We start from the raw sequence: 17,782 nt of genomic DNA on the forward strand, positions 1-17,782 counted from the left end.
TACAGGGCTTTATGGCAACCAAAGTGCTGCCAGAGAAAGCTTGCTACATTTCCATAATGAACAGAACAGAGATGCCCAGCTTTGATGCACTTCCCCAGCTGGCTGCACACATCAGGGTAAGATTGAAAAGGAGCAGTTACTTGGAAAGTTATAATTAAGGCAAAGTAAACAGATATGCAAGACCTTGCTATTTTCAAAACAAACAGGTACTTTAAAGACCAGATTCATCACACCTTTAATTAGATATTTTTATCAATTTCAATGACATTTTACAACACTGTAACTTTAAACATTTGAAAAATTGGAATACTCTCATTCAGATGCTTCCAGTGGAGGGTTTACATGTTTTGCCAATGTTGTAGCTCACTTAGGTTACTCTTAAAACCTTTATAACAACTAAAACTAGGAGTACGCCTGGAATTAAAGGGATTGGGGCACTGATCTTGCTCAATGCTGTTATGTGATGTTTAAAACCAGAATCATCAGAGATCCCCTACGAAGGAGATCACATTCACCCTTGTCAAGACAATTATTCGTGACCTTGAATCATATGGACCAGACACCTTCTCTATGTGCATCGGACTCACAACTTACGTGGCCTATGAAGTTCATGGTGAGTGCAAGCATGGGAATTGTGTCTCTAAGTGAGCAGGTATTTGTTTCCCTTAGGGAATGACCAAGGCACAATTGCTGCTCTTGCACCTTGAGGTGCACACAAACCAAGGGCTGCAGCAGTTGCACAAAGGGTTTGGCATCTCTGCAGATCAGGACTGCAACAGGGTGGTGTCACAGCCCCCAGAAATGACCCAAACCAAACCCTTACAGCTGCTTTCCACAAAGCTTAAGGGGGCTTAGATTTGGGCCCGGAGTGTTTCAACCCACACTGAGCTCCCCTGTAATGCCCAGACAAGAAAATGGGTCATTCTAAGAACCGCTGTCCTCCAGGTCAGAGCTTGCTGACGAGGGTGATCCAGGCAGCCACCAAACCCCGGTGCTTCACAACACTAAGCCAAGGGGCTTCAATCCCTCGAGGTTTTTCTCAGTGGCAGCAGTCGCATTCCCCAGGGCTTTAATGACCTGCACTTGGTAGGATTCTTGCAGAACGTCACAGCCCATATGCCTGGGCCCGTGAACTGCCAGCAGCCTCACCGTGTAATGCCCAGCCATCGGCATTCCCAGGAGCGAGTGCCATAGAGCCCCGATTTCCGCACGGGAAATGCCAAAGGGGTTTCAAGAGCACGTCTTTGTGGGCATTCCTTGCTGAGCCACAGAGCTGGTGCTCTTTGGGCTCTCCAAGGGAAGCTGTCCCTCATACAGCTCAAACATTCCTAGTGCAGCAATCCTTCAGAACCTGCCTGGCTCTGAGCAACACCAGCACCCTCCTGCAGAAGGGCAGCCATTGCTATGGAGATGGGCATAAATCAGCTGAGCTGCTGTGGGTACCTTAATTGTAATTTGATCACTTCCAATACAATTTCTTGTACCAATGGGAAAAAAATATATTTGTTTTACATATATCCAAGGAAACTAAGTTTTGCTCAGAGGAGTTAATACTGAAGCACCATGGAAGTATTCTGAGCCTTCCTGCCAGCTCATTGTCTCCAGCCCATTCATGGAAAGATGTTTTTCAGCTCAGGCTCAGGATGGTGCATTCTGGCATAGCAGGAATGCACCTCCTCACTGCTTGCTTTGCTTTAAGCATTGACTCTGTCACCTGGGAGGGCTCAATGGGATTGAAAAGGAACTGCAATGTGCCAGGTCTTAAGGGCTGTCAGTGAATGCACAGAGCACTTAACAGCATCTTAGTCTATATCTCATGGTAATTGTTTTTCTTTTCTTGTTTTTAAAGGACCACAATTCAATCTCGGGTCATGCATCAAACTTGACGTCCTCCAGTACCTGGCCCTCACATACTGCCATAACAATAACTATGTGTGAAAATCATACCTTTTTTGAACCTTGTGTGGATGCTCCAGCTGCAGCTTTGCAGCTGCTGTCCAAAGCCAGCCCTGATGGAGTTATTCCCTGGCATCTCCTCTTTCAAGAGGTTCCTTCATGAGGATTGAGTACTGAAACAGATCAATTGGTGAGCAGAGCTATCAATTAAATTCCTTTATCATGGATTAACTCCTTGTTTGTCATTACTCTACCCTTTTTCATCTAAGAACACCTCCACAAAAATATTTTGCCCCATTTGAGCCCTTCAAATGCTCTTTTCATTGCCAGCTCTCAATTCACAATGCACACCCAGAGATCTGGGCAAGCCCTTTCCTTCATCTCCAAGGCAGCCATACCAAAAACCCACTGGTACCACTTTGGGTGCTTGAAATAATCTGAGGTAGCCCGTGCCAAGGATGAATGGAGCCTCCTGGCCAGGCACAGTGGGGTGCTTTTGCCACTCATTCCCAGTCAGGCTGATTTCTGAAACCAGGACACCTTCTTAGACTATGGTGGCACTATTCCCTGTGACATTTTCTTCTATTTTATTTACTATATTACAAGTAATATATTTTCATCTGTGTGCTTAGTGTAACACTCTGCAGGGAAGAGTTCCATCCGTGCACAGAGTTAGCAGCCCCTGTTTAAAAAGCTGGTGGAACAAACTTGAATCACCAAAAAAATTACGCATTGCAAACTTACATGTTACAGCAGAGGCAAATAAAATCACAGAGGGAAAAGTCAGATAAAAGCAAGAGACAAGGGAGCTCTTGATCCCTTGAAAAATTAGAGCAGTCCAGGGACGTAAAGAATCCTCTTGGCCACTGAGTGTCAGCCTCGAGTTGCACAACTGAGTTGGAAAAGTCACCCAACTCCCATCCAGAGGAGTCTGCTATCCCACAGCACCGGGAGAGTGTCGTGGTGCCAGGATCAGCACAGCTGTGCTGAATTGCAGCACTCAGAGATACAGCCAGTGCCTAAGGACGTGTCTACACGGGGCAGGAATTCCTGTGCAGCGATAATTTAATTGTGAGAATAACACTGGGTGGTGTAGGGAGCTTCCACACGGTGCTGAAACAGCTTCCTGATGCCCCCTGAAAAACAGGGAACGTGATTTTTAGATCTTGACAAAAGCCATTACCCACCGTGTAGGTGGTCAGACCTTTGGGAGCCAAAGGGAACCAGCCCCAGAACCACCCAAAGGTGCTCCCAAACCCCAGGGCACCAGCTGGGGCTTAATTACCCTTTGCACAGCTGTGTGCAATTAAAACACCTCGTTACTGGCTCCCACACAAAGACTAGAATGCACTCAGTCTTCCCAAGCACTGGTAGGTCTCTCACACACAACCTGCAATCTTCACATTTTTGTTTCTGGCATTTTTAGTGGGGGGGGAGGGCAGACAAATTCCAATGCCCCTCCTCTGTCCCACATGAGCTTGAGTGTTGATGCTGCTCTTACCATATCATAAACAAAAATACACACTCGTAAGGCAGGCATATGAAGAGGATCAGTCCTCAAGAAATTCAGAACTGCAGCATAAAGCTCGGTGTTCCACTTTGTCAGCAGCTCCCTCCATCTCAGGGTGCTCCCAGCTTCATCTGATGCTTCATTCCTTGGCTTTTCCCCGAGCTTTCCTGGGCCTTCTGTCAGTCTGAACCCACAGCTACACAAAGAATCTGATCTCCTCCTTCATTCCCTCTTCTTTCCCTCTGCTAACTCCATGCCAAAGTTATTTTCCTGAGGTACAGCTTTTTCTTTGTTTTGTTTGGGGTTTTTTTTAACTTGAAGTATTTGTTCATCTCAGAGCCAGTGAGAAACAAATGGAAGAGATTATCACTCTGCTTTTAACCTCTAGGCAGACAGAGATCCCAAGCCGATGACAACAAGACATATCTGGCTGTGGCCAGGAGTCTTAGCCATACCTCAGATCTGAAGCTGGCCTTAGTACTTTTCCAAAATTTCTTCAAACCAGCACATCAGTCTCTAAAGGGGAAGCTTTTGTTCTACCCTTCCGTATTTTACATCCTTCATTGAGCTCATTTTCTTTTAAAATATACACACACACAAAAAAAGAGAATCCACAGACCGCTCTCATCCCCTTCCTTAGGGCAGCACAACGTTCAAATACACACACAAAACTCTCCATGCCCAGCCCCAGGATTTGGGTAACTCCACTTTGTAACTACAAACTGATTTGGCCCAGAATAGCTGTATAAAACTTTAAAATCCCCAAACCTTACTCGCTCACCTTGCACCCTTGCTGGCCACAGGAGCTACAGCTCTGCGCTTTGGCATCTCCAGCAGCCTCCCCTGGGAGGGTTTGAGCACCCAGATCCCCTGGATCTGCAGACCAGCAGGTAACTGCTCCATCTTTTTCACAGCTACCCATAAAACATCTGTTTCTGCTCCTGTCTAGCCCTGTACAAGCTTTGCTTCCAAGGGATCTCCAAGGGACCAGAGCTGCAGCTTTGACCAGGATTTGACAGCAGGACTGAGGAGGTGCCATCTGCCCGCGTCTCTGTTACCCATACTGGGGGTGATGGAGCCGGGGCACTGCTGAGCATGGCCAGGTGCGGGAGGGAGAACACTCCCAAAGTTTGGATGATCAGTGCACCGAGGTGGCTGACACGTGTGGCACTCAGACATTTTCACTTCTGTCACAGTCTGTTATCACAGTTTGTCGCTTTCCCTTGCACCCCACCCTGCTGCTTTCTCTGGTCTTCCTTCAGATTGTTTGCTTTCGTGAAGGATGTTTTAAAGGCAAATTCAATGCTTTAAGCGGGGCAGGGCAGCTGGAAAGCTTGAGCCAGGTGTATTGCATCCCCTGAACCCCCCACTGAAGCTGCTCCACTCACCAGGTGTTGGCACTTAGGCAGATGGGTTTGCTGGTCTGGCCTGAGGGTCTGTGAGGGAAGTTTGGGAGCTCCTACTCCTGGTACCTCCAGTTTAGCTTTTACTGGCACAGGGGTTCCTTTTGAGCTGTCCTGCTCTGGTTTTAGATCCTGTGGTGTGCTTGTGGAAGGAGGTAAGAGAGGTGAGTGTAGATTAATTTACATTTTCCATTGAGTTTTCTTGGAGGAGGAAGAGTTTAGGCTTTAGAGGTTGAAATGAGTTTGGTGAGGATGGTGAGTTGGGGCAGACTGCTTCATAAGCACAGGCACTGCTGAGTATTCCTCAGGACTGAGAAAATGCAAGGCATGATGCCTGGCATGGCTTTTCACTCTTGTGAAGCTGCCCTGGGTTTTTAAAGGTCTTTAAGCTCAGGGGGTGCCTATGTGGAAAACAAAGATGTAGGGACAGGACAAGGGTGAGTAGCCTTAAGCTGGGAGAGGGCAGGGTTAGATGGGATAGTGGGAAGGAATTCCTCCCTGTGAAGGTGGGGAGGGGCTGGGATGGAATTCCCAGAGCAGCTGTGGCTGCCCCTGGATCCCTGGAAGTGCCCAAGGCCAGGTTGGACGGGGCTTGGAGCACCCTGGGACAGTGGAAGCTGTCCCTGCCATGGCAGGGGTGGGCTGGGATGAACTTTAGGTCCCTCCCAGCCCAGGCCAGGCTGTGATTTCCTGCACGGAGCTGGGTGCCTGCTGTGAGCACTCGGCCTCTGTCCGGCTACCTGCAGCTGCTGTGGGGTGTTAACGTGCTCAGTGCACAAATATGCTGAAAAGCAGACTCTGCTCGGCCCGAGCTTTGGCCACGAGATGGCATTCTCTGAGCTTCTTTTGCTAAGGAAAAGTAGAGCTTGCCATCTTTAATAATAACAATAATAATTAAGGGGGGGGAAGCCACAAACCCTCCCTGTATTTTCTGAAGTCTGTGACAAAGCAAGATTTGTGAGGAGGCTGCTCCTGCTCTTGCCAAACAATGGTGCTGCGTTCCGAGAGCTGCAAGGGAGACTGAGGGTCAAGTCCCTTTAAAAAAAAAAAGTGAAATACAGTATTGTGCATCTTGAAATCTGAAACCAAGAAACAGAAGTGCAAGGGAAACAAGGGGGAAAGTCTTGCAATTCCTGTGGACAACTGTTGCAAGTGGAGTTTTGAGGAATATAACATACATATATATATTTAAAGGTCATTGAATGGCTTTTGTGGAGAAACCTGTGAAATAAAGGAGCCTCGGAAGAAGAGATTTCTTTTTCTCCTCCTCTCTGGATATAATGGCCATTGCAAAGCAAAGCATCTTGAGATTTGGCTTCAAATGTGTCTTCCTAGCAATTTTTACACTCACCTGTGATGGACACGGCGGAAAGAGAGAGAATGGTGGTCCTGCCTGCTACGGAGGATTTGATTTGTATTTCATTCTGGACAAGTAAGTCAGTCCTACTTTGTTCTTTTTCACAGAGTTCTTTCACTAGGCAGGAACCGGAACGGCACATGCTGATATCGAGGAGGTTTTATTTGGATTTTGGTTTTGTAGAAGTCACTGCGTCCCCGAGGGACCTCTGAAACTCCCGACTGCTTGCTTTGTTATTGTTGTGGTAACTTCTTCGATAGGTCCAGTGCCTAAACCCCGTTGTGCTCTGTAAATCACATCCTTATAAATTTTCCCGACGCGGGAGCTTTGTGTGTACTCGAACTCGAGTGCGCACTCGAGTTTCTTCAAACAGCGCCTGGGAGCGGGGCAGCCCCAGGTCCGCTCCGGTTTCCCCGTGAGCCGGGGAGCTCGAGGCTCTCAGGACAGCGGGGCGTGCGGGGTTATTCCTGCAGCCCCGGCTGCAGGGCTGAGAACGTGGAGCAAGCGCTCGCCAGCCTGGAGCCGTGCCCGGGCCCCCTCTGCCCCCCGAACCCCCTCTGCCCCCAGGGCCGTGCCCTCTGCCCCCCGAGCCCCCTCTGCCCCCTCTGCCCCCCGAGCCCCCTCTGCCCCCCGAGCCCCCTCTGCCCCCTCTGCCCCCCGAGCCCCCTCTGCCCCCCGGGCCCCCTCTGCCCCGAGCAGCGATCGCAGGTAAAACCCAGCCCGGAGCGGGGCTGCTCCCTTCGGAAGGGGCTGAATTCAGCTGCCGGGATGGAGAATAGCTAGAGTGCCTCATTTAAAGAGAGCTTTATTTTCTGTCGCTGAGTCACACTTTCTTTGTTTCCTCTGTTAATCAAATGCATATTTACTGTTTAGCTGTTTGTACTGAAGGTAACTTCCCACCCCGCTTTTTCATCGCTAATTGTGACACTGTCATCTCCTTGGCACTGTCAGAGTGCTGCTTTTTTTCAGATGTGGATGGAGCAATGTGGAATCATTTTGTGCTGAGCTTTGGAAAGCTTCATACTAAAGCAATACAACAATTTAAAAAAAACCTCCAAACTTAAAAAATACTAGCTGAAATGATTGTCCTGATTTTCTTGATCAAGAATAGTTATTTGGAACCAAAGGCTTGGAAATACTGGAGATTATGCCTGCCAGAGCCATGGCACTGACATTAATAACCATAAATTTCACAGACAGGAAAGTATTTGCAAGTTGCCAAAAGTGCTCACAGACGAAGTTTCTGACTGATCCTCTTGAGTGTTTTGCAGTAGCTCCCACATTCCATTAGTATAAATGACTTGGAATTACATAACCCTTTATTACAAAATACTGGGTAAAAATCTAAGACCGAGACAGTGGCTGCTTCAGTGTGCCAGTTGTCCTGATGCTCTAGGGGGAAGGATTTATTTATTTTATTCAGTGGAAAGATCTACCTGGCTTATTCATTTTGCTGGTCTTCAGTTATTAGTTGGAATAACTCTATTGCTACAAATGGAAAAATCCCAAACCTAAACAAACCCAGAGCATGATTTGTACTGCAGAGAGCTTTTGTCAACTGCATTTCCCTGGAAGCTGAAGCAGGATTGAAGGTTTTCTCAAATCTCATGGATGTGCTGTGTTAATGTAACTTTGGCAGACCCTTAATTCAAATTCTGTGCTGTTCCCTCACTAAAATCCATGACTTCTGAGCCTCGCTCACGGGATTATGGATTTGGGTGGAAACACAAGCCTTGGCACAAACTTTAAAGCAGGCAGGCTGGCCCCAGTGTATGTATCAAGGTATCCAACAAAAATCCTGCTTTGACAGTTGCAGAATTCCTGTTCCTGGGATTTTTCTGCTGCAGAAATGAACAGGATCTGATGTAAAAATTTCCTTGGTCTCCAGTGGAATTTGGAGGAGCATTGTGGTTTTTCAGCTGTTCCTGAGTACAATACACCATGGGGCCTGGTTGTTTAACCTCTGAGGAGAGATTTACTGTGGTGGAGTTGGTTATCCCGCAGCCTTTAACACTTCCATGGAATCATAGAATGGTTTGAGTTGGAAAGGTCTTTACAGATCATCTGGTTCCACCTCATGCCATGGACAGGGAACCTTCCACAGACCATGGCTCTTGTCCTTGGATTGCAAAATCTCAAACTGCATCTATTTTCTCAATTTAGTCTCAAGCTGTGTGTTATTTAGAGTAGCTATTTGATGTTTGGAGTAGCTATTTGATGTTTGGAGTAGCTATTTGTTGTTTCAGGTACCGTTGTGTGCCCTTTGCTGTTTGGGTTCTGAAGGAATTCTGCAGGAGTAACACCTGAGTCTTCTCAGCAGCCTTCTGCTGCAGCCTGTGTGTGTCACAGGGATCATTCCTGTGGTGGGCAGATCATGGGGGGTTCCTGCCCACGTGCAGAAAACACGCAAGGAACTGTACGTGTGTGAAAGAAATCTTGGCTCTGAGAGGTCCTTGGCAAAATGAAGCAAGGAATCCAAGCTGTTTCCTGTGATCCCTTCCTCATCCAGCCAGGTAGTGGATCTGTTTTTAACCAGTTGCACTGAAGTGAAGCTCCTGCTCTGGAGAGGCTGATGTTTGTTCCTTTGAGAGTAGCTTGAGTAGCTGTAGTTACTGCCACTTAAGCAGGATTCCAAGTCCAGATTTGCACTCAGAGTGTGGAAGACACAGGGCCCCGATGGGATGGGAACAGGCAGACCCCAGGCAGGGAGCCTGAGCCTCAGGATCTGCTCCTTTCCCTGGGGAAGTGAGCCCTGGAGCAGAGCTCCCCACAGCACTCACAGAGCTGCAGAATGCTCCAGCTGCTCTCAGAGGAACAAACACAGGGAATGGTGACACTCAGTGTCTGCAGAAAGAGATTCGAAACCATCTCTGCTCTTCTTTGACCTAGCGAGTGATTCCCTGGGTTTCTTTCCAGGATCACAGGCCTGCATCCAGAGCGAGGTGTGCAGTTTGTTGGGATGGCAGGGGCTTGCAAGATGTGGAGAGATGGTTTTCCTCTGTGTTACCATGAGGGCTGAGGGATGCCAGCAAGGCAGGGTGGAGAAATTTGTGCATTTTTGTGTCTTTTTGCTTGTTGCCTGAAGGAATGTAATTAACTCCCAAGTCTGCCAAGGGCAGGCAATTGCAGCGAGCTGAGCTCATGTGTGAAATCCTTGCCAGTCAGGACCTGTGGATGTGTTTTTTACCCAGTGATGCATCTTAGATAACCATTCCTTGGTAAAAGGAATGGGCAGGAGCTTCCTTCCAGCCAGGATCCAGTGTGTGCCTGCAGCACTCTGTGCCTTATCTGCTGACTGATGTAAATGAAGTCCACAGCTACTTGTTTATTAGTTGGTTTGTTGCATACCCCCTACCAGCCAGGAGGAGAAGGATGTAAGGATGTTCTTGGACTGAGACTGGGCTTAGAGGCTTGTCCTGCCCTGAACTGAGCCTCTGTGGACCCTGTGATCTCCAGTGTTTGGCAGTGTCCTCGGTGAGTTGTCTCCTGTGAAGTGTGGCACGCGATAACAGTGTTTCCTCAAAGAATTGCATCATCTCTCAGACATCTCTGTGCTATGGAGGGCTTTCAGAATTGCTCCTGAAGTATTTGGAAAAACAAAGTACACTTTTTGGCTCATTTGTGTTATTTTTGAAGAGCTCAATAAAGAGATGCTGCACAACTTCTGAGCTAAATGTCATCTCTGAGAGCCGAGAGACTTCCTGGAGTTAGTCCAAAGCCATGAAAGCTTAAGGAGATTTTTCGATCAATATCAGCCTCTGAGCCAAGTGTCTTTATGTCCTTTGGTCAGCTGCAGAGCACATAAGACATGTGAGGCCTCAGTACAAGAGTGTGGCCTTGGTTCTGTGACTCTCCTAGTTTGTGAACTGAATAAACCCCCGGGTATTCTGAGAAGGTGCAACAGCAGAAATGGAAAAGTGGAGTCTAAAACATGCAAAAAAGACCAAGTCTAGGGAGGTTTGAGTTGCTGCAGCTTTGGGTTCTGGAGCATCTTGTCCCAGTGAGAAGGGGGAAGGCACCTGCTGAAGGCAGGGCTTGGCCAGAGCGTGGCTGGAGCCACTGCAGTGTCTCTCTCTACACTTGCATTCCCTTTGGATGTGCAGAATGCCAGTGGAGCTGACCACAGAATGGATCACTCTCTTGTTAAAGAGAACAGTTTACTTAGGTTTAATTTCCATTTATTGGGCCCTCTCCAGAAGAGATTTTGGCATCCTCACGATGAGCCTTTTCTTAATTTGCAAGTTTATAGCATCAACCATTCAGCTGCAAAGCATTGGCTCACTGATCTTCTTGTTTCTTTTGGGAATATGAAGAGAGAACTATTTGAAAATTGGCTTTTCTTATCTTACAGTTAGACTCTAGAAATGCTTGTCCTACTCAGAGTTCTTGGCCTGCCTCACTGTACAAGGGAAGTCTTTCACAGTGTGGCTGCGGAATGATGCAGCTCGAGGAGGTGGACACCGCGGGCTAATGCTGATTTTGTAAACGTTGCACTGACTGCAGAAAGGTTGGTGGTATTGGGTTTGTCCATTTTATGCCAAGTGAAGAATGTAAGAAGTCTGAAGTGTGTTTCAGAAAATGCATTTTATGTACAAGGAGTGCTTTTTTCAAGTGCAGACCTGGGCATTTCTGGCCCCTGACACCAGAGGGAGAAATGAACTCCAGGCAGACGGAGCTGTCTGGCTCAGGTGGGAATTGCTGTGCAGGAAGGAATGATGTGTGGTCAGCAAAAGTGTGAACACTGTTTTTGTTAGAGCTGTTACAGCTTGCTCTGGTAGAGATGGGGAAAAACTGGACTGCAGGCTATTCCAATGATCCCACTCCAGGGCCTTGGGAACTGAGCAGAAATCATCCTCCCTTTATGGATAGAGTGGATTTGGTTTTATGATTGCAGCAGTGGTAAGAAGTTTCATTAAAATAGGCATTTAACTTCTGCTGCTCCTGAACTTGAGGTGTGTTAATGGATACCTGGGAAGATCTCATGGAAAAAGAGCTGTAACTGGTGGTGTTCCAGAGGGCAGGAAGATGGGACTGCTGGTGGGACAGCACAGTGAGGACGATGAAGTGGAGGAGGTGCAGCAGCAGCTGAATTTGTATCTGTGTGAAGAACTAAAAAGCACTGCTCACCTGTAGAAACTGCCCAAGCCACCTCAGACCAGCAGAATGAGAGCTGGAAAAGCAAACGCTTCCCAGGACGTGCTGTGGACTCATTGACTGGCACATCTCTGGTGGGAATTGAGCCACTGGGTTTTGAGCTTTATTCTTGCAAGCACTCTTCAGAAATGCAGGACTCCAGAGCCATGGGAAGTGTCAGGGCTCGGTGTGACAACCTGTACACCTGATGTGGCTGGGTGTCCTTCCCAGCTGCAAGAGTCATTTGAGGGGATGATCAGCTTTTGCTCAGGGGGGAAGAAACAACCCAAGGCTAAGGGGGCTTCCAGGGCAGTGTCCTGCTGCCAGAGTTTTCCCTTAACGTGGAGAGTGGTGTGGTCACTTTACCTGATGGCTGGGAGGAGGTTGGGCAGGGGCTGCTGGTCCCAGCTCCACGTGTCTGCTACCAGAAGGGTCCAGAGACGTGGGAAACTTCACTGAGGTGTGTTTTTTGGGAGGTGGATGTACGGTCTAAAGTGACATTTGTTTAATTGAAGCAAGGACAAATTGGTTTATGATTATCAAAGCTGTGGCTTTCCATGTCTTCTGGAGACTGACGCGACCCTCGCTATAAAGTCAAGTGTTTCTTTTATGCCTCACATAAGGACAATCAATACTGATTTTCCAGGCCAGTTCTAGGAAATTATTTGGGCTATTTGGCATTGCTGGGACTGGAGTGCCTATGGTGTCCAAGGTCTCAGAGTTATCCCATACATCCAAGGGGAATTTGCACCTGGGGCTGAGCTTTGTGTGTCTCTGTTCTATCAATTTACAGTTTGGATGGGGCAGGAGCTCAGTTTCCTGTCTGAGAGCGAGTCCTGTTGTACCTCACCCCTCATCTCTTATGACGCCAGTTTTCCCACTGTCTGGGGTTTAATTGGTTCGTCAAGACCTTTGCTACTGGTGCTCCCTTAGCCCTCTTTGGCACACGTTTGTGTGGAGAACAAGCCATGGTGTCATGTCCTGGTCTGACGAAAAAGAGCCAAGAAATAATTCAGCACTAGGAGCACTCATGATCACGCCTGCTCTGCCATCTGTCCCACCCTGAGCAGGGTGTCTGTAAGGCCATCCTCAAACTGATGCTTTTGGGATCTTTGTGCAGCAGGAGCTGGCAGGGTCACAGTTTTTGCACGCTTTTGTACGTGAGCAAAGGTCCTCAGTGCATGGACAGATTGGGGTCATACAGAGAAAGAACAGCTCCAGGAATCGTGGAGCAGGAGGGAAAGGCCAAGGCTCTTCCTGCATGGCTGTGAATGCAAAGCAGGTGTGGGGAAAGGGGGCAGGAAGTGTCTGTGACCCACACAATGAACTCTGCGTGCTTCTCATGCTTCGGCAAGGGCAGCAAGGCCCTGAGCGGCCAGACTGGGGTGGCTGCCCCAGGCTGGGGGAACCTGCTCTGGCTCTGCACTGGCATTGCCAGAGCTGAGGTAGAACAGAACAGCTCAGATGCCTTTTCTTCCTGTGAAGTGAAAAACCATCTCAAATGTTCATCTTTCTTCCTCAGGCTGCAGATCAATGAAGTTTCTGTTAAAGCTGGAATGGTTATTTCCCCAATAAATATTTCTAATTGTACTCAATGAATTAAATAAGTGATGACACATTTATTTTCCAACTCTAGGAAGGAAATTTTTTCCAATATTAATATTCCAGTGTTCATAGAAGTGTTTATGCCAGAAGGGGCATTTTGTGCTGAAAGATTCTGATTAACCTAATTTTTAACTCGTTCTTACAACATAATGAAGAATAATCCAATCCCATTATAGCCTATGGTTTATTCTCCTGAGGAGCAAAATTAGTTTGTTTTGTCTTTAACTGAGGTGTGAAAGAATTAACCAGAGCAGCTGAGATGTGGACTAAGGTGTTTTACTTTTCATAGTCTCTGGCACAGTGGAAACACTGGAGAAGTTCAATAATCTGTTCCTCCAACTGCATGCAATTCTCAGAATACACTTGAGCTAAAAGCTCTGTGTAATGGTTTGGAAGTGAGTGGGTGGAATTAATCTGAAACATTGTGCAGAGAGACAGCTCTTCTCTCACATCAGGTTTATTTGGTTAAGGCTGTGTTAAGGTCCAGCCTAGCTGCCATAAGCTACTGCCAAGGGTAGCCTCAAACATTTGCATGGAGTGGGAATTGTTCTTGCTTTTTAAAGTTAAGTGAGAAATGTCAATTACAGTTTGATCTCTCTTTAAAGGAAGAGTATGGGCAGTGAGTGTTGGACAAAATAGAAGCAAATGCCTCACTGAGCAATGTGTGACAGAGCATATGGCTGGGGATACGTCAACTAATGTGTCCTGTAATCACTGTGTCCCTAGATCGGGAAGCGTCCTGCACCACTGGAATGAGATCTATCATTTTGTGGAACACTTGGCCCGCAAGTTCATAAGGTAAGGAGGGCTGCAGGTCCCCGGGTGGCATCTGAGGGGGTGCCTGGGGCTCCCAGTCTCAGCATGTGCTGCTTCCCTCTGGGGGCTGTGGTGGAGAAAGGGCTCTTGATGCTTTTCTCAGATCTCCCATTGACTGCTCTTCCCCAAGTTTCTGTTCTGTGGGAAGTGGGGGGAGATGAGCCAATTCCTTTTATTCCTGCCTGCTTTCCACGGATCAAACCTTGTTTCTGTGAGGGAGGGATCCTCCTGTCTCCGAGCTGCTGCCCGAGGTACAGACGTTTGGGGCTGCAGGGAGAGCCTGTGGCTGCAGCTTTCAGGCTCTGCATGAGAATCCCTCGGGATAGGGGATGGAATGAGTTGTGACAAACATAACGAGCCTTCCCTCATCTCCGTGGGGACACCAGGGTGCCTTTAAGCCTTTCTTGCTTTAGCAGTCCCAAGGTTGTGATGCAAGTGTTCTTCACGTCTTTTACAAGGATTCCCCAAGGTTTCCCTCGACTAAGAAGGCCCAGGGCAAAGTACATTTTCCTGACCTGCTCGTGTCTTCCATCCTGTTGAGTTGTAACTGGGATGGCAGAGTGTCCTGTGTGGTTGTGTTACACACACAGCAAGCTCTGCACCACCAAATTAATTCACTGTTTTTTCTCTCCTCCAGCCCTCAGCTGAGGATGTCCTTCATTGTTTTTTCAACTAGAGGGACAATTCTAATGAGGTTAACAGAAGACAGGTAAGAAGAGGTTTAAAGGTCAACAGCAGCTTTTGTGTCCTTGTAGTTTCCTTCACCTTCCTTTCCCAGTGATTTCCAGCCCACTGGGAATGGTGTTGTGGCACCTCTGTGCTTCTCCATTTAATTGGTAGAGTCGCATGCCCGTGCTCACACACTGGAATGCACTAAGGCCTCTCAGGGCAGAAGTTGCCTTCTTAATTTCTGCTTCTAAATGTCCTTCTGTCAGCTGTCAGGATTTTAGCTCACACTGGTTTCGTTGAGGGAGTCTGCACTCCCCAGAGATTCAGGCTTTTGTCAGAGAATCAGAGACTCAGTGCTTGTGAAACATCTTCTGGGAGCTGCTTCTGCAAACAAATAGGTGAAGCTCCCTTCCCATTAAAGCAGGCTTGGAAGCCAGAGGTGACACCCACACTCCTGGGATAGAGGGGGATGTGATTGCCTTGAAGGGCTGAAGGTATGTCACAGACAAACAGCGTTTGGGATGGAGTGCAAGGGTGTGGATTTTTTGGCAATAATAGTTTGATTGCCTTGTTTGTGGAGTGTGTTCCTGCCACCCCCTTCTAGACCCCCAAGTTAATCCCAGTAAAATCCATGGGATGGATTTTTTTTAAATTTTATTCTGACTTCCAAGGAGAGCTGGATGAGGTCCTTAAATCGCTCTCGCTTCCTCTGTTAACTTCATTGCCACGTGGAGCAAAAATATATGTACCACATGTGTAGGGTGTATAAGTCAGCATGTGTTTTACATATTGGATGTCTGAAATCGCATACCAGAGCAGCTGCCATGGGGAGGAAGCTGGCAGCTGTCCTACAGAGCACTGCACACACACACCAGCCTTGAAAACGTCCTTAAACCCAGCCAGCCTCAGCACCTCCTGCCACTTACTGCAGCAACAGGGATAAAGAGAATGAGCCATATTTATTTAACTGGGTGCCAGAGGAAAACCTGTTCCCTGCCTCTTGCTGTGTCCCACCCTATGAGCAAACCCCATCGCAGAGATCTCCTTTCTGCTCAGGCTCTGAACTGCGAGACTGAAATGCTTCCCATGTGGAAATGTATTCCATATTTACCCAGCTGTCCCAGAAATGTTGGCTGGGAGCAGGATATTGATATGGCATTAGTCTCAGAGCCAGCTGAGTGCAGAGCTGCTGGGTTTTACTGGGCACTGACAAACAAGGGGTGTGCTCTGATTTAGTTCACACTGGCCTCCCTCACCTGGGAAAGTGGAGCAGTGAGAGAACCTTCCCTGCCTTGTCCCTGCCTCTGTGTGGTGTTTCACATCTGAATGTGAGGGTTGAGGGTGCTGAGCATTCCTTTTGGGAATACTGTGCATGTAAGGGGACTGGACTGACAGATTTTAGAGACTTTTGCTGCATATTTTAAAATTTCAGTGTTTACCTCTGAAAAATAGTTTTGATCACAGGAAATGCTCCATTTTATATCCAGCCTTGGTTTGGTATGTGCATGGGTGCCTGAGAAGAGGAACCTTGTAACAGTGTCTAACTAGTTTGGGATATCACAGGTACAAAATGGGTTCTTAAAAGTTTGGTAATTCATCTCTTGGTAAAAGCAGACAGTCTTTGCTCCCCAGTCTTTGCTGTGCAGACTGAGCAATGTCAATGCCCTGCTGCATTCAGCCTCACAATGTGAGCTCCGAGGATGGGATGACACAAACTGGGCTTTCTGAAGGGGTTAAAAAATGTAGAGACAAAGCTGGCTTCTGGCATGCCTTTGTGGCCCTGCCTGCAGTGACTTCATCCCTTTCCCATGGAGATTGTGCCGTTTGCTCAGATACACCCCACACACTGCAGGGTTTTATCTTGCATTAAACACTCCTGGCCTGTGCTTGGCTTCCAGACTTTGGTGTCTGCCCCTCAGTGGAACAACAAATGACCATCCATCCCACAGAGCCCGCAGCTGAGCTGTCACTGTGCCTGGCACTCCTAAAAAGAATTAAAATACATACCCTGACTCACAAAAAGCCTTTGGGAAAGGCTTCAGTCTTCAAGTCAGTTTGACCAGGAACTGAAGATGCAGCATCCACATAAACTGGAGCTGCCAGGACGGTCTGAGAGTGACATTTCTTGTGGCTGTTTGGTTATGTTCGTATACTCAAGTCAGCAAACATGTGAGGAAAGTGAGCCAGGTGCAAGTCAGCTGCTGAGGTTTGACCAGGGAATATTTATTTAGGAAGAAATGTATGAAATGTGTGGATATTGACCTCGGAGGTGGTGCTGTTGTGATGCCTTCCCCAGGCTGTGGGAACACTGGGAGCACAGCTACTCTGTTCCACATCCTTAGAGAGGCATCTAGCCCATGTAAACACTGGGTTAACTCTTCCTCCCACCCCTCTGTCTGGCTCTGCCTTCACCTGGCTGTCAGGATATCCCAGTGGCTTTGCTCCTGGATCTAACAGAGTGCCTGCCTTCATTCCAGGGAGCAGATCCGCCAGGGCCTGGAGGAGCTGCAGAAGGTGCTGCCAGGAGGGGACACGTACATGCACGAAGGATTTGAGAGGGTAACTGGTGCAGGCTCAGTGCCTGAGCAGTGTCTACTGCTCCTCAGGAGCTGTAGAACACAGGGGGCTGGTTAAAAACTCTCTGCTGGGTGGGAAGCTGTCAGTCCTACCTGGGCCTGCAGTCCTGTGACAGTGAGGTGAGGCCACAGCTCACACCTGGGGTGGCCAAATAAATGCAGATGTTATTGCCTGCTCTGACCTTCTCCTTCTGGGTGCATTTTTTACATGTTTTACAAGCTCATGAGTTTTTCTAAACCTGAGCTCCTGCACTCCCTTCCATCTCTGTCCTACGTGGGTTTTGGGGAGGATTTTGAGCTGTCTGCCTATTGAAAGTGCTGCCCCATCATTGAGATGTGAACACACAGCAGACACTCAGCTGACAGAGCTGCTGGTTTATTTGCAGTTGGAGTAGTTGATCTGGAGGTGCTGGGGAATATTTAGCATTGGGCCCAGGATGTTTCTCGAGGATGGAAGTGGATGGGATTTCCAGAGAGAAGAATAGAGGGAGACAACACTGGGGTTGGTTTGACTGATAAGACCTTGCAGGAATGCAGGCAGAACCTGGGCAGGAGCCCTGCTCTGTGAATCAGAGGTCTGAAAGCAGAGCTCATGTGTAAACTGCCAGTGTGGCATCCTCACTGCTGCTCTCCCTTCCGTTCTGGTGCACGAGTAGATGTTCACAAGGTCTCATTATTGATTTATTGCTAATAATCTTCTGATTTAATTTCAGGCAAGTGAACAGATTTACTACGAAAATGTTCACGGTGAGAGACTTTCTCAATCCATTAAATGTTTTTTTTCCTCTTTCTTTTTGACTGATAACTTTAACAGATT

The 17,782-nt window shown here is 47.8% G+C and overlaps 1 protein-coding gene across 1 annotated transcript in view; it reads left to right on the plus strand.

Annotated features, from left to right (window-relative positions):
- Positions 1-6,089: 6,089 nt before the first annotated feature.
- Positions 6,090-17,782, plus strand: part of ANTXR1 (ANTXR cell adhesion molecule 1) — a gene marked incomplete at both ends in the record, with an annotated part of 77,296 nt that continues 65,603 nt past the window's right edge. The window contains 5 exons of the mRNA XM_082298386.1: positions 6,090-6,241; positions 13,631-13,702; positions 14,358-14,429; positions 16,867-16,948; positions 17,679-17,712. Of these exons, the coding sequence (XP_082154512.1) occupies positions 6,090-6,241; positions 13,631-13,702; positions 14,358-14,429; positions 16,867-16,948; positions 17,679-17,712 (412 nt within the window). The remainder of the gene's footprint in view (positions 6,242-13,630; positions 13,703-14,357; positions 14,430-16,866; positions 16,949-17,678; positions 17,713-17,782) is intronic.

The sequence above is a fragment of the Coloeus monedula genome (assembly GCF_965178545.1).
Source record: "Coloeus monedula genome assembly, chromosome: 28".
Taxonomy (NCBI): Eukaryota; Metazoa; Chordata; class Aves; order Passeriformes; family Corvidae; genus Coloeus; species Coloeus monedula.